This window comes from Podarcis cretensis, assembly GCF_951804945.1.
Source record: "Podarcis cretensis genome assembly, chromosome: 10".
Classification (NCBI taxonomy): Eukaryota; Metazoa; Chordata; class Lepidosauria; order Squamata; family Lacertidae; genus Podarcis; species Podarcis cretensis.
The window spans coordinates 48251350-48267189 of record NC_137179.1 but is presented as its reverse complement, the minus strand read 5'-3'; the positions used below and the strand labels follow the sequence as shown (position 1 = coordinate 48267189).

Sequence of the window (15840 nt, the reverse complement as noted above, 5' to 3'; positions counted from 1 at the left end):
TTTCTTTTTAAAACGTGTACCAAAGCCGAATGAAAGCTTGCTATATTGCATGTTAGAATTAACACTTTGAAAGAATTATTGCTAGGAGAGATGGGTCCACATATTTCTTCCATTAGCGAGAGAAGTGAGGCAAGAAACACATGAGCCTAAGTCTTCTTCTTTTTCTTAAGAAGAAAATTTGAAAATATCTAAAGGGACATATGTGCCTCAAATCCGTAAAGACTTCAGTCATAAATGTAGCTTACCCCGTGTGTTTTTTAGCCCTTGGACAGTATAGATATGCTTAAGAGCTAGAGAAACCTTCACTAGCTTGATGCCTTTCATATGTTTTGGACGACTCCCATCATATTTACAGCGATTGACAGGAGTTGTATTTTGAAACATCTGGAAGGCACCAGCTGGCGAAGGTTGAGCAGAGCGAATATGCAGGCCAGAAATAACTTATGTCTGAAGAGCTAGGATTAGTCATTCATTTACCCATCACCTTTTCTGTAACCCTATTAGGAGCGGTAAAGCATTCTGTTTGCATAGGCTTCAGAAGAAACAGAAGCAGGGGATCTCTCCAGATCGCACTGTTAATTAGTATCATGAATTTAAATAAGTAGATGTTTAGTTTATTAAGTATAGGCCCTAAAGCCGGTGTGTGGAGCATGTGTCCTAGGACTCCCAAACCCCACCAGCCTCTTGTCAGGATGGAATCTGGAGTGCCACAGGTCCCCAGCCCCCGATCTAAAGAATACCTTCGTATTTGTCAAGATGAGCTTTACTCAGTCATGGAGAAGCATTAATGACATGATGTTTTAATTTCACTGTGACGCAAAGCTTTGACTTGAAATGTGTTTTTCTTGTAGGTATTGCCCAAATTGTAAAGAACATCAGCAAGCTACCAAAAAACTAGACTTGTGGTCACTGCCACCAGTACTGGTAGTGCATTTAAAACGTTTTTCTTACAGCAGATACATGAGAGATAAGTTGGATACTTTGGTTGACTTCCCTATAAAGTAAGAAAACCATATTTAACAACAATTAAATAGTTTAGTTTTTTTCTGTTTTGTTTTGATTTATTTAATTTATTGATTATGTAGGCTTAACTCACTGTGAACACAACAAAGCATTTTCCAGGTGCCCTAAAAGAATAATTTGCTTAGCATAAGTTGCATTTGCCTTGCTTTACGCTCAAGGTTACTACAGCTAAGACATTTTCTGTGCTGTTACATAGCTTTCATTGATGTTGCACAACCTGCTCTTCACTGCTCCAAATTAAAAATGACCCCTGTGTTTTCTTAGCAGTGGGCTACCATGCTAATTAGTTTCTGTCCAAACAATTCCTCAGATATTAATGTACGGTCCTATCATTCTAATCTTAAATACATTTTCAGTTGTGACTTCAGTAAGGCTTGAAAGAAAGTTCTTATTGATAGTGTTGCCTAGAGTAAAAATACTCCTGTAAAAGCTTTCTACATGAATGAGCTGTTATTATTTGAGGATTGCTTGATTTTTGTTATTTAGTACATTTCTATCTTCCAAGGAACTCAAGGTAGAATACATTGCTCTCCCAGATCCCAATTTTATATTCACAACATCCTGTTGAGATAGGCTCAAGTGAGCTTCATGGATTTAGCTCAGGCATAGGCAAACTCGGCCCTCCAGATGTTTTGACCCTGACCACTGATCCAGTTAGCTAGATATGATTGGAATTGTAGTTCCAAAATATCTGGAGGGCCGGAGTTTGCCTATGCCTGATTTAGCTGTTCTTCCTAGTCCTGGACTGACACTCTAACCACTAAATAGGCTGGCTTCTCCCATTTCTTCTTTAGCAAGGGCACCCAGTAAATATAAGTGTGTATGAAAATGCCTTGATGAATACGTACCAGTTAAAAGACCTACATTTGTTTCTTTGCATAAGGTTTGGAGTGAGTGCTTTGTCTCAGTTGTGTTGAAATCAGATGTAAAACCTGCAACCAGTTCTTGAATATAAATCCAGAATTAATGAGATATTTTCTTTGAAACAGTGATTTGGATATGTCGGAATTCCTTATTAATCCAAATGCTGGGCCTTGCCGCTATAATTTGATTGCAGTTTCAAACCACTATGGAGGAATGGGTGGAGGGCATTGTAAGTAATTTAGTTTGTTCATAAGATAATACATTTTTTATTGTGGCCTGTTATTAGCACTTTAAGGGAAAATATTCTTGTCCTATCCTAGACACTGCTTTTGCAAAAAATAAAGATGATGGGAAATGGTACTACTTTGATGACAGTAGCGTGTCCACTGCATCTGAGGAACAAATAGTGGCAAGTATATTTTATTTTCCTAGAAACAAGACATAGCATGGACTTGCATATATATTTTAGTAAGAAAATAATTTACAACAGGGATAATCAGGAGTTAAATACGGATCTCTTGGTGGATTTCTGAGCAAGGGTTTCTGACTCTCAACATAATAATGGCAATGACAAAATTACTTCCCCACCCCACCCACATTACATTTCTGAAATGGGAATTACCAGAAGTGGGGTTTTTGTGTGGAAGAACTGTGAGCTCAGTTCTATTCTAAACTCAGAACAAATTTCTGGTTGGTCCCAGGATTATTTTTTTAATCTGAGAGTTTAATGCAACAAATTTTTACTCACAGTAGGCCTGTCAAATAATGGCATGACATAACTCATTTCACTGAGTCTACTCTGAGTAAAAGTTGCCTACAGTTGGTTATATTAAAAAAAGAGCTCCCACAAACCTGAAGTCTGCCCACCCCGATTTACAGTGTAATTTGAAATAGCAGTATGCCAAAATGTTACGTACTTAGTACTTTGGCTTGAAAAACAGCCTTGGAAATCTAGAAAGGCTTACCAAATGAGTACTACGTTCTTCAGTAGAAAGCAGTTGTGGAAAGGTTTAATGATGTCAGTTCATAAATACCAATACGAATTTGGGTGCCGTAGTGAAAAACAGTACAAATAAAGAATCCTTTCAGTGAATACCATTGTTGGCTTTCTGGGCCTTGGTTTTTCAACCTATGAAAATGGAGATAATACTAAAACTTGGTTGTTCCTTATTTTGCAGTCCAAAGCAGCATATGTGCTCTTCTACCAGAGACAGGACACAATAAGTGGAACTGGCTTTTTTCCTCTTGACCGGGAAACTAAACAAGGTGCTTCTGCCGCCACAGGCATCCCATTAGAGAGTGATGAAGACAGTAATGAGAATGACAATGATATAGAGAATGAAAATTGTATGCACACTAACTAATGGAAGACCTAGAAGCCATACAGAGAAAAACTTTCTTGTGGGAGATACCTACTAAAGCATTGAAATTACCCACCAAATTAAAAATAAAATCTGAGATGGGAAATTTCAGATGACAGAATGTAAATCCTTATTACATTTTAACTTGTGCAGTACTTGAAGTGAAACACAATGAAAACGTTAACAGAATTTGTCTCCTATTACCTTTACAATCTTGTATTCACAAGCTATATACGTATAGGAAATCACAAATAAACCCCTTTAAAATTTCTGCTGCAGTTTGGATGAATTATGGATTTTTTGTTTCGGATGCGAGATATTATCAACAATTTGTGGATTTGGTTTTTGTGTAACACCACAAGAATATTACTGCCAAGCCTTTATTTTTGGATAGGTGTGTCCATATATACATGTAACAAACTTCAATTTGCCTAGTATATGCGACCAATAAGTGCAGCAGTATTCTTGCAACACCAAATTTTCAAGTTTATCCCTGAAATAAACGTTGATTAAAAAGCAACTTAATCATGATAGAAAATAACTTGGAAAAGGTGTTTTAACCTTTTGTGGTATAAGTAAACTTCCAGAATATTATGTTCATCTTACTGCTGCTGTGGAACAGGTTCTGGATTTCATGCTGCATTAAGGAATTGAATTTTTCAATTAAATGTAAGTATCCCTCATTGCTTGTTGGATCTACTTTGTAAACATAATTCCTGTTACCTTGCTTATAAGATGTGCGTAATTTTAATCTGGTGTCAGTCCAAAAATTTTAATTGTGCTGTAAAAGTCCCCACCCCACCCCATTTTTGGTAGTTTGGCAATTTTGCAAACTACATGCCGTGTAATAGGGTCCGATTTTTAATAGTATACTGTATTCATAGTAACGACTGTGCATCAAGCTTAGATGACTTTTCCATATAACTTGCCTTCAAATTGTTAATGGGCAACTGGTTTAAAGGTAGGTCTGTTAATTTTCATGTGCGTTCTTGGTGGAATTCACCATAGCCTTACATCTTATCTCAAAAAAGGTAACTTTATTATAGAAGATTTGGCATTTGCATGTTCAAGAGTCAGAACCTATACAGTAAGTAGATAAAGCATACATACCTTGAATTGGATTTTAATTAACTGTGTTCAAGAAGTCTGGGATGCCAAAAATAAGTGTAACAGTTTGAAACATTTTTTTTTATTTGCTGCTTTCCCTTTGATATAGTTGGAAGAATGTATTGTTGATTCATATACAATACTGCCTTTGACAGGAACTCCCTAAGTGTGGAGGCCCACTTCACATATCTACTACCTGAAGTCCCACCATTGTTAAAAGCAAAAAGTATGATCTTCACTTGAACTAATCAAATACAATAAGTTATAAATTGTGTATTGTAAATAAAGTTCACTCTGTGAGTGCACATTTTGGTAAATTATTTATTTATGTTAGCATTTAAAAGTTTAAAATTGCATTTGACCAGGATAAAAAAAATTAGGTTTGTGGACATGGCTTTGCTTTATACTTTGATATTAAAAGCTGGTGTTTCATCCTGGTATTTTAAAGCTGCTTTCTGTTTTTTTAAATGTAAGCTTAGCCTCCTGCATGACAGAGGTTAAAAAATTGTCTGCACTTGAGTTCACTTGGGTTTACATTTGAAATGCGCATGTTTTATTTATAAAAATTTCAATAAAGCTATTCAAGGCCTTATTTAGTCTTTTCATTTTTCTTTTACTAGGAAGTTTTTGGTAATGGATCACCACATGTTGTCAAATATATTATATTACCATGGGTTGTAAAAAGGACACTGACGATATAAATATCTAGTTCCTCCTGCAGGGAACTGGATAAAAAAATACCTATAACTACCAAGTCCCGCCATCTTGAAGTACTAGCAGTTCAAGGAGTTGACATTCTAAAAAACCATGTGGGCAGAGTTCTTCCTGAACTCTTCAGGATGTATAGAAGGGCTAAATATCTGAATGGTCCCCATGACAGAAGCACTGGCAGTGATGTAGGGTGGAAAATTTTATTATAGAAAGACTAAACTAGAACATTTTACTACTAATTAGTTCTCCAAGTACCTAAGTTATTCAAACATTCGCTACTTCCATCCAATATAATAAACATTTTTTTTAGAAAAAATATCAATCCAGCATGTTATGGTTGCTCAGCCTTAAAGGGGCTGTACTATAACCTTTTGAGTAAATTTAAACTTCCACAGTGATTAAATAAAAATACAAAAGGTTGCTTATGTCTTACTTTTAGTGAATTCCACTTGAAGATATTCCTTTTTTATCTGCATAACTGGTCTATTTTTTATTGTTTATTACATAAATATTTATTACTGAAGTTTTTTAGAGAGTGTGATTGTGTTTTCCTTTTGACGGGCTTGTTTTTTTATTATTAGGGACAGTACACACAGCCAGCTGACATGTGGACTCTACATGTGGGTGGGACACAGGAGTCCTTAAAACTTAAATCACGATTGTTTGCTTTAAATTGGGGAGTGTTTAGATTAAATAGGTGTGTGGTCCTAAAATTTTGTATACAGTTTTTTGTTCTTTAGATTCTACAGCTGTACAGTAAACTGAATCTATTTGTAACAAAACCTTGAGGAGGATGAGTGTCTTCTACCCAGATTCGATGAGAGGTATATTTTATATTGTGTATAAAAACCACACACTGTATTTGTTGGGCATAATATAATAGTATTTTCAGGTTTATTAGTTCTTTCACACCCCTGAACGATACTGCGGTCCAAAAGACATATCAGGATCCCCAATTTAGAGTGGAGCTAGTAGGATAAGATACAGCATCACCCATGCTGTCTTATTTGACTTGTAATATTTGAAAACAATTGTGCTGCTATGATCATTGTAGTAACATCTAATTTTCAATCACTTACCTTTTTGCCTGTGTTATTAACCATTTCATCTATATTATTTTTTATCCCTGTTATGGCCTATGATCAATACAGGAACTGAACTGAAAAGAACCAGAGGTACTCGTGAAAACACTTTGCATCAAAATTAAGCTTGAAATGGAACACATACTGTATGGGTAACTTGTGGGCTGTCAATAGAATGGGTACAACTTTGGGGGGGAGGTAGCCAAAATCTTCTACTGTGGTTCAGTCCATTGTAGATAAATCAGTGAGAGTCTTGGGGCATAGTGCATGAAACCAGGTAACACTTTAATCATTTTATCATATCCTAGGTGATAATACCTGACCATATAGATGTATGAGTTTGATTGACCCAAAATTTACAGAGCTGTTCAGATCCCAAATAATAATTTTGGCTGCATTTGACCTCTAAAATGAGGTAGTACAAGTAAGGTACTAAGAACTATCTTGAGCCTTATCCCTTTTGGCCTGTACCACAAACTTCTAATAGCTGCTTTACTCTTGGATGTCACCTACGCTTTGCTTAGTGACATTTTCCCTCTATTCATCTCATCAAACTCAGTTATCACCTGCTCCTCTGTCTCTTTGTCAGACCCGGTTCTTGGAGGGCTCATGTATTATGATCATGAACATAAGGTCTTGCTAGGTCAGGCTATTAGGTCATCTAGTCCGACATGCTTTTCCCACAGCGGCCAACCAGATGCCTATTGGAGGCGCCAAAGCAGGACCTAAGCACAACAGCACTCTCCCTCCTTGTGATTCCTTGTGACTGATGTTCAAAGGCATACTGTTTCCAACAGTGGACGTAGAACATAGCCATCATAGCTAGTAGCCATTGATAGCTGTATTTTTTATGAATTTATTTAATCTTTTAAAGCCATCTAAATTGGTAGGCATCACTGCTTCTTGTGGGAATGAATGCCATAACTATACACTGTGGAGAAGTATATGCAACATGCTGCTGCCTGACTTCAGCCCTTTGCACGAGCCTAAATGATCAAGAAAATATTTCAAAGCAATTTTCAGTAGTACTGGAAACTAGAAATGAGAGAAACAAGCTGTTGGGTTGATCATGAGATAAATGATGAAGTACTAGTTTGCTATAGTATAAAGAAAGCAATTTGAAATTCCTAATAAGCCAAGTGTCTCAAATATTTTACATCTGTATTTTAGCCCTCTGTATGAGGCACAACTGAGGTATCTGGAGTTCTCAGAATCCTTACAGGAATAGAGGAAATAACATACACAGATAGTATTAGAACTTGGTTTAAGTAAGGGGTGGGGAAGCTATGGTCCTACAGATATTTCTGGGATCAGACGTCCATCAACAGGATGAGGACTACAGGTTCACCACCACTGGTTAGTGTTTTAGGACTAGCTTAATTTTTGAATTTTCTGGAGCAGTTTTCTGTGTATGCCATGTACCCTTGCAGTGCCCTATTTTCCCATTCCTATTCTCAGTCCATGGCATACTGTAATCTGGATGATACTGGTTGATCATTTGGTGGGCTAATGTGTAGATACATTGGTGGATTTTACTTGAGACTGAAGCTTTTTGATCCCTTGGGATCTCAAACAATGCTAATTTTAATACAGTGAATACTTGGTGTTTCAAATATTTTTGTACTACACTTTATCAAATTATCTCAGGACACTTTACAATAGCTTAAAGCAGTGGTTTTCAACCAGGGTGCCTTAGCACCCTGGGGTGCCTTGAATGATGTTCAGGGGTGCCACGGGCAACACTGGCCTCTATCCCTCTTTCCTTCCCTCCCTCCTCTGATGCCCTCTTGCATCTCTGCCTCCCCAAGGCTTGTACAGCTGTTTGTTGCATCAGCCCTGGCTACAAGCTCCCCAGGCGAATGGTGCCTCTGGGCTGGCCAGTGGGTGCTGGTTGCTAGGAGCCGAGGTGGCCTCAGAGTAAGCAAGCAAGCTGGTGAGGGAGCCCAGCCCGCCGGCCCTTGCTGATGGGAAATGAACAGACAAGCAGGAGGGTGGGCAGGCAGGCGCTGTTCTGGTCTTTCATGTGCTTGCTGTGTGCAAGGCCTGCCTGGGAGCTGAGTGCCTGCTGCTGCCACTGCTGCCTCCCAAGGTAAATTGCTGGCCTCATGTTCACCTTTGGCCAGTCTCCACTGCGCCACTAAGGCTGAGAGTATCCTCTTTCCTGGCCCCTGTGGGGCAGTGTGAGGAGGCACCTCACTTGAGCAGGAGGTGGGACAGCTCAGAGACCAGGGGCCACAGCAGCAGCAGCTGCCCAGAGGACACCCAAGGAGAGCAGGCTGAGGGCACACTCCACAAGGGTGTTTGAAAAATGGTGAGAAGCAGCCGGCTCTGCAGGCAAGAGGTGACATAACTTGTTTCTGAGTCCCACAGGGGTACTGCAGAAAGAATGTGGTTGGTCAAGGGAGCCATGGACTCAAAACAGTTGAAAACCTCTGGCTTCAAGTAATTATATATACAGTTGTTTTAACATTGCACCTTCTTATAACTTCAGCTGTTCACTACCAACAAAGAGTTAGCTAACTCAATTTAAAAGTTAATCCAGTCTCTTTTATTTGATGTGCATTAGTTTGTATTTTCAGAAGTATGCATTCTTAATCCAAGAAAAAAGCCAGAAGCCAGTATTCTAGCTATATTCTGTATTTCCTTATTACTGAAGTACTTGAGTGTATTCTTACCTCAGCATACATTTAGGATTGGATTGCAAGGTACAATTAAAGGCAATGTGGCAGGATATTGCAATTAAAATATTTTAGAGGCTACGTATTTTGAGCATGTGAGTAGCCATGCTAAAGGCAAATCAATCATGTGCATAAATGTAATCTTAATCATGTACATGTCTTACAGTAGTGTCACAATGACATGGTGGCTCTTAATATTTTTTTTTCTGAAGTCATCACCATGCCAGTATTATTGAGCTATTAGTTTAACAAGAGCCATATTTGAATAGAACAAGAACTGAAGAAGAGTCAGTAGCACTTCCTCCACTTATAGCGATGACTTGATGCTCTGGTCTAGTGCTGAAAGGAGAAAGGCAGAGTCCACAATCCTCTGGCCCAGCTCCTGGATTGTCAGCTCTGTTCATACGGGTGAGGAGGCAAATAAAGAAAATCCTTTACTCCCCTCCACACCCCCTGGTGTTTTCCACATCTTAACACAGCAGTATATTTTCTCTTGACGCTAATGTACACTTGCCAGGAAAATGTAGGAAAACCTAGCTCTCTGCTGACTGTACTTCTCTACCGCACATTTTCAAATATGTGCTCATGACAATTAGACTATGTTTAGAGCACACTTTAAACTGTGCAGCTAAACATGTAATGTAGGATGCATCACTCTTGTCACAAGCTGAAAGTAAATGAGGGTGCATAATAAAAAGGAGCCTTAGGAATGATTGCAGGCTAGCCTGAGGCTCTGTGAGGCAAATTGCTCGCCTAGGTCTGCTGCCGATTGCTCATGAAGAGATCATATGGCTCTTTCTAGATTAAGCAACTTTGGCAATGTTATAATCTGTTCCACTAAGTACACATTGTAGAACTGTAGTATCTTGGCATAAGGAATGTGTATCTTAAAATGAGGGACAGCTGCCAACTTCCCCTTTAAAGAAGCAAGAACTGTAAGCATGGATACTAATATCAGTAAATGCACTTCATGCCTAAGCAAAACAAACAAACAAACAAAAACACACCCAGGAATAGTATTTATAATGCTTTTATCTCACTTCATAACCCTGGGATGCTCTCCAAGCAGCTTACAAAAAAATTCTCACAATAAAAATGTTACTTAAGAAATGCCACTACAGGGTTACGCAGGTGGCTTTTCCTGCATTCAAGCTTGGTCTTCATTGGTGTTCTCTGTGGGAATATGGTCATTTGTCCATAAGAGCATGGGCAGAAGTTCATTATTGCAAGGTGATTTCATAAGCAGAAAGCATTGCTTGGAAGCATGAGCAGCGCATGGAGAGCTCATGCCATCCAATGATTGGTTCACGTAGCATAGCATGATCAAATACGTGGTCTGGTGTGAGAACATGAGACTAATGTATTGTATTGTCTTTTATCTGCTGACTGAGGCAAAGCTCTCTCCTTGAATTTGTATCTTTTCGTGAACACACAATAAAGGCTGTGCTCCAGCAGCTTCTATAGGAGAGCTGCGGCCAGACTTCTTCAACCCATCTTGGCGTGAGACTGATTATTTACGGATGGCGAGCGGGTTCTCGTCATTTGGTGCCCCGTGTGACTACCTTCGGACTCCACGTTGTTTCTCATCGTCCAGCGCTCACCACACCTTTTTCATCCGCTTCGGATCCCAGTGAGTGCTCCCTGTCCTTCTGCCTTTGTGGGGCAGTCTCTTTCGGACTTCGACTGATTTCGGACTTCACGACGCTACGGTTCTCTCAGCACCCACCACGTCCGGCACGGGTTTCAGGCGCCATTCATGCTTCCTAGGATCCCTGGTGAGTGCCCCCTTGTTTCGCTCCTTTTCATCCTCCGTGGATCCCTACTCTCACTATCATGGGGCTGTCTCTTTCTGCACCACAGAAGAAGTTTTTTGATGAACTTAAGTTTCTCTTGGCCAGTAACAACCTTGTTGTCCTGGATGCCGATCTCAAGGCACTCATAGAAGCCCTGGACACCCACTGCCCCTGGTTTCCTCAGGATGGCACTTTGAATTTAAAAGACTGGAAAGAAATAGGGCAAATTTTCCAGAACCATCCTAAAATTGATGTCAAAGTTTTGCATGCCTGGTGTAAAGTCTACAAAGCTATGTCGAGTTTAACTCCTGCAAATATTCTCCTGGCTGCTGCATCGGCTGTTCTGCTGACCCAAACTGATGTTCTTGATGGGCTGACGGGAGGAGGCAATTTTCTTACTATTGCCCAACAGTTGGCCCTTGACCCCATGTATTGGACGGCTACTACTGCCGCTGCCCAAGAAGCTTTGTCTTCCGTGCCTGATGACAAAAATGAGCGAGATGGCCGTTGGGGCAGCGTCAGACAGGATCCTACAGAGCCTTCTGGACAATTTGTCGATCGCTTCTATAACACCCTTAAGCGGCAAGTTCAAGACATGGCAGCCCAAGAAGTGATTGTTCGCCAGCTTGCATTTGATGATGCGAATGAGGACTGTAAGCAAGCACTACGCCCTTTGATGACAACTCCCAATATAGCCATTGCAGATATGCTTAAAGCCTGCCAGTCAGTAGGCACTGAGACGCATAAAGCTCGCCTTTTAGCCATGGCTCTGACTTCCATCATGTCCCAGAATCCTGCCAAGGATAAAATCTGTTTTGGATGTGGCGAAGTGGGTCATTTTCATGCGCAGTGCAGATCTATCGCGCAGCAATGTCACCCCAGCACGAAGTGCTCCATCTTTGATACAGGCCAGGTCTTGTCAATTTTATGAAGCACATCTTAGATCTCACACTGGCCACCCTGGGTATTTGGCAGAAAGGATTTTACGCCTGCTGAACTTCACTTCGTCATCGCCCAAGGAGACACCAGCGCCTTGCAACCGTATTTTACGCTGTCTGCCTGTGGGAATCTGCCTTCTGACATCAACCCGTCCTGCAGCTGGAGACATCGCCACATTGACGTGCCCTGGATGGAGTCACCTTCTACAGCTGTTCCAGTGTTTCCCGGCACGTTGAAAGGCCATCTTCGTCCCTTTTCCCTGGGACGCCACTTCAACCACCAAATATCATGACAGTTTTGCTGCTTCTTGTTTGGGAACTGAGCCTGGCTTTGAAGGATGCCCTCGCTATACTGGCATCGCTTGGATTTTAACCCCCAGATCTCTTCTTCTTCTCTCCTCCCTCAGAAGTCCTGCCCCATGGTGTGTTCCCCTGAGCATGTACAGAAAGCTGTCTTGGAACTATTGTGGACTCTTGGCAGGACAGGGGGTGAGGAAGTTTCAGTGTGTTCCAGTTGTTTCATTCTTGTGCTTTGGCATGGTTCCCGGACAGAGAGCGAGTTGCAGTGTGGTTCTTTAGCAGGGCCTGAGAAGACAATGGGCTCTGTTCTCTACCTTGTTGCAATCTTTTTAGTTACAGCAAGCGGGATATGCTTGGCTAGTGCCAGTTGGCTGCTGAGAAAAATGATTTTGAAATAAATGTCAGAAATAAGAGATGTAGCACTTAAAATTTTTTTTATGTAATCCTTGCTTCCTAAAATGGAGTTTGTGCCTTGATTCATTCTCATTGTTGTATGTATATATCTGATCAATCGACTAATATCTCTGCTACTACTGATTATATGGAACAAATGATAGCCCATAATCCTTTGAATCCACCCGAAGGTTTTGATCCATGGAATGGTTGTTTTCTTGGCTACCTAATAGAACATAGTTAAGAAAAATATTATTGATTGTAATTGCATGTATTGTTGGTTTTATTATGGTGTGCTGTATTCAATGCCTACCCTCTTTGATTTCCCAATGTAATGAAATATATGATTAAGGGTCCCTCTTATAATATAAATAAGAAAAGAGGGGATGTGGGAATATGGTCATTTGTCCATAAGAGCATGGGCAGAAGTTCATTATTGCAAGGTGATTTCATAAGCAGAAAGCATTGCTTGGAAGCATGAGCAGCGCGTGGAGAGCTCATGCCATCCAATGATTGGTTCACGTAGCATAGCATGATCAAATATGTGGTCTGGTGTGAGAACATGAGACTAATGTATTGTATTGTCTTTTATCTGCTGACTGAGGCAAAGCTCTCTCCTTGAATTTGTATCTTTTTGTGGACACACAATAAAGGCTGTGCTCCAGCAGCTTCTATAGGAGAGCTGCGGCCAGACTTCTTCAACCCATCTTGGCGTGAGACTGATTATTTACGGATGGCGAGCGGGTTCTCGTCAGTTCTCGATGTAAAGGAAGAGAACTGAGCAACTGGATCTCATTCAACCCTTGATGGAGGCAAGCTTCTCCTGCTGGCACCTGCTAATTGCCAGGCAACAGTTCCTGCAAAGTTCCTCTGGGCCAAAGCAGCAGGGATGATCAGCTGTAACCCACTCAATCCATAATGGAAGCACGTTTTCCTTTACTGGCAGTGGGTGTTGGAATCTGAAGTTATTATCAGTAACAGAAGGGTGTTACTACCCTAACCTGAACCGTGTATCTAACCTGAACCGTGTATCTGAAGAAGTGTGCATGCACACGAAAGCTCATACCAAGAACTAACTTAGTTGGTCTTTAAGGTGCTACTGGAAGGAATTTTTTTATTTTGTTTTTTCGTAAAAAAAAAAAAAGACAATTAACACTGGTATTTTAAAGTAGGGCGTGGTATACAACACAAAAACAGATACCTTTTTTGGTTTGTTTGTTTTTTAAAGAAAAAATGCAATGCAACCTGCTACACAATTTCCATTGTTCGATTAAGGAGCATTTGCCAGCCACGGGTGATGTCGATAGTTCAAAATGCTTATTAAGATTGCAAACCTGTATCGATTCCCCCTTGGGCAAGACCTACTGAACTCACTAGGTTTTACGGCGGGGTAACGATGTATATGGCATTGAGCTGGCAGTAAACATCATGGATAATCCCATATCTCTTTTATATGGAAAATCTGAGAGGCAGTGGCAGGGATCTTAAAAAAAAAAAAAAAGTCGAGTCGGGGCTGCAGATAATAATTAAGAAGAATAATTTATTACTTATATGCCGCCCATCTGACTGGGTTGACCCAGCCACTCCGGGCGGATCCCAACAAAAAAAATAGTAAGAACACAAGACAACATCCCACACTAAAAACTTCCTTGAACGCAAGAAAATAAGTGCCGGCGATTTCAAGAAAGAGGAGCTGGAATCCCCTCCATGCCACCTTGCATGGGGGAAGAAGCAAGAACTGCACATGCTCTGAGGAACCGGCGGCCTCTTTCTTCTGCCCCGTGACTGCGTCCAACCCCGTCTTTGCCCCCCATCTTCCGCCCCTGACAGACCCGCCTCAGCCCCGCCGCCCTGCGGGCCCTCCCCTCCTTCGCACCGCCCCTTCTTCGCCAGGCCTCTGTCGTGCGGAAGCGGGGCTGACGTGCGGCGGCGGCAGCGGCGGCGCCCGGCATTGTGGGAGCGGGAGCGGACGTGGACGCGGCGGGGCCGGCCTTGGAGGCTGAGGCGGCTGCTGCTGCTGGTGGTGCTGCTGCTGCTGCTGCTTTTGCCCGTGGCTCCGCCCGGGACTTGTCGGCCTCCGGGCGCCGCCACATTCAGACGGCGACGCTGGCTCGGCCGGGCCTGTCCCTTGCCGGCTTCGCGTCGCTGCCTTCCCCACACGGCGGAGGAGCCATGGCCGGGACGAGCAGCCCCGAGGCCGTGAAGAAGCTGCTGGAAAACATGCAGGGCGACCTGCGGGCCCTGAGCCTGGAGTGCCGGAAGAAATTTCCTCCCGTCAAGGAGGTGAGGAGGGTTTTTGGGGGGGAGAGAAACTGGACTGTCGGGGGGGGGGCGTGTCAGTGTTTGTGTGTATTTCTTGTGGCCTTTCCCCGGCCTGCTTTAGGAAGAGGTACGTGGGGTCTCGCTGAGGCCTTTCCTCTCCACCCACCCCGGTTGAGAACTGAAATCCCGGAGTGGAACCGAGTCGGGTGGCTGCGTCTACATTGCAAACGTCTGCACCGCTTGGCCACCGCGGGCCGCTTGCAGCACTTTCTTGTAACGAGCAGTTCCCGGTTGCACCTCCCTCTTCCCAGACTTCAGTCTCTCTAGTGGGCGAACTTTTTAAGTGTACATTTCCTAGGCTTAGCAATGGTGCCCTTTTCTTTGGCTGGGGGAGGCAATCGATACCGCTCAAAAGATAGGCAAAAGCCTTCTTATCATCTGTTAGGATAACTTGGAGGCCCTTGTTTGGAGACAGGTGGCTTTAAATATAGTAGGTTTCAAGGCACCGACTGATGGTAGCAACTGTTTGGGTAATCAACAAGGATTGCATTACCCAAACGAGTTTGCAAGCTGTTCCTGTTTTGCCACCCATAGGTAAGCAGGTTTCCGTTGTATATTAAATTTGAAAGTGGCACTTGGAACAGCTCCCATGTGTGTATCATATTGCTGTCTTGTCCCACTTGCGAGGGGTTGTTGTTGATGGTTTGCGTATGTGAGTCTTCAAACTTTGGTAAGGACTTCAGAATTTTAAGAACTTGAGCTCTGAGAAGCATGCCCTGTTTAATATCTTAAAACTAAGTAAATCAAGCAAAGTTTGTTTTTTGCAGAGTGAAATACTCAATGCCGAAGATGAGAATCATAACTGACAATAATATACAGTAATATGAGTTAGGGTTAGGTGGCACTGCTTTGCGGTGGTTCTGGTCCTACTTTGATAGTTGTTTCCAGAGGGTGATGCTTGAGGACTGCTGCTATTGTCCATCCAGGTGATATTACCACCAGAGTATTATCAGACCACAGTCATAAGCATTCAAGGAGGGCTGGTAAGGAGCATAGCTTGGGGAAGGACCATACAGAGACATCTACAGGGCTGCAGTTGCCCCCCAAGCCTGAAGTTCCCATCTCTGTATAACGATATTTGCCCCTGTAAAAATTCAGGAGCTCTTGATTGTTGAAATCAATAAGCTAAGACTGTACTGATGTTTTTAATGAACTGAAAGAGAATTGCATGTTGCTAGCATTGTGTTCCATAAGGCGGATATGGGGAAAGTAAACAAATATGTTAATTTGATATAAAACAACCTCTTTAATGTGCTAACCTGAGGTTC

General features: G+C 41.9%; 2 protein-coding genes across 8 annotated transcripts in view; both read left to right on the top strand.

Moving 5' to 3' along the window:
* The window catches only part of USP15 (ubiquitin specific peptidase 15), a 52387-nt gene extending 47440 nt beyond the window's left edge, over positions 1–4947 (top strand). For all 4 annotated transcript variants that reach the window (XM_079994118.1, XM_079994116.1, XM_079994119.1 and 1 more), the window contains 4 exons: positions 852–1001; positions 2013–2116; positions 2208–2296; positions 3066–4947. In XM_079994118.1, the coding sequence (XP_079850244.1) occupies positions 852–1001; positions 2013–2116; positions 2208–2296; positions 3066–3251 (529 nt within the window). In that variant the 3' untranslated portion in view covers positions 3252–4947. The remainder of the gene's footprint in view (positions 1–851; positions 1002–2012; positions 2117–2207; positions 2297–3065) is intronic.
* Positions 4948–8116: 3169 nt separating this feature from the next.
* The window catches only part of MON2 (MON2 homolog, regulator of endosome-to-Golgi trafficking), a 63430-nt gene continuing 55706 nt past the window's right edge, over positions 8117–15840 (top strand). For 2 of the 4 annotated variants that reach the window (XM_079994030.1, XM_079994031.1), the window contains exon 1: positions 14201–14533. In XM_079994030.1, the coding sequence (XP_079850156.1) occupies positions 14423–14533 (111 nt within the window). In that variant the 5' untranslated portion in view covers positions 14201–14422. Of the gene's footprint in view, positions 8238–14200; positions 14534–15840 lie in introns of those variants that run through there. The other 2 variants (XM_079994032.1, XM_079994033.1) reach the window with 2 other exon arrangements.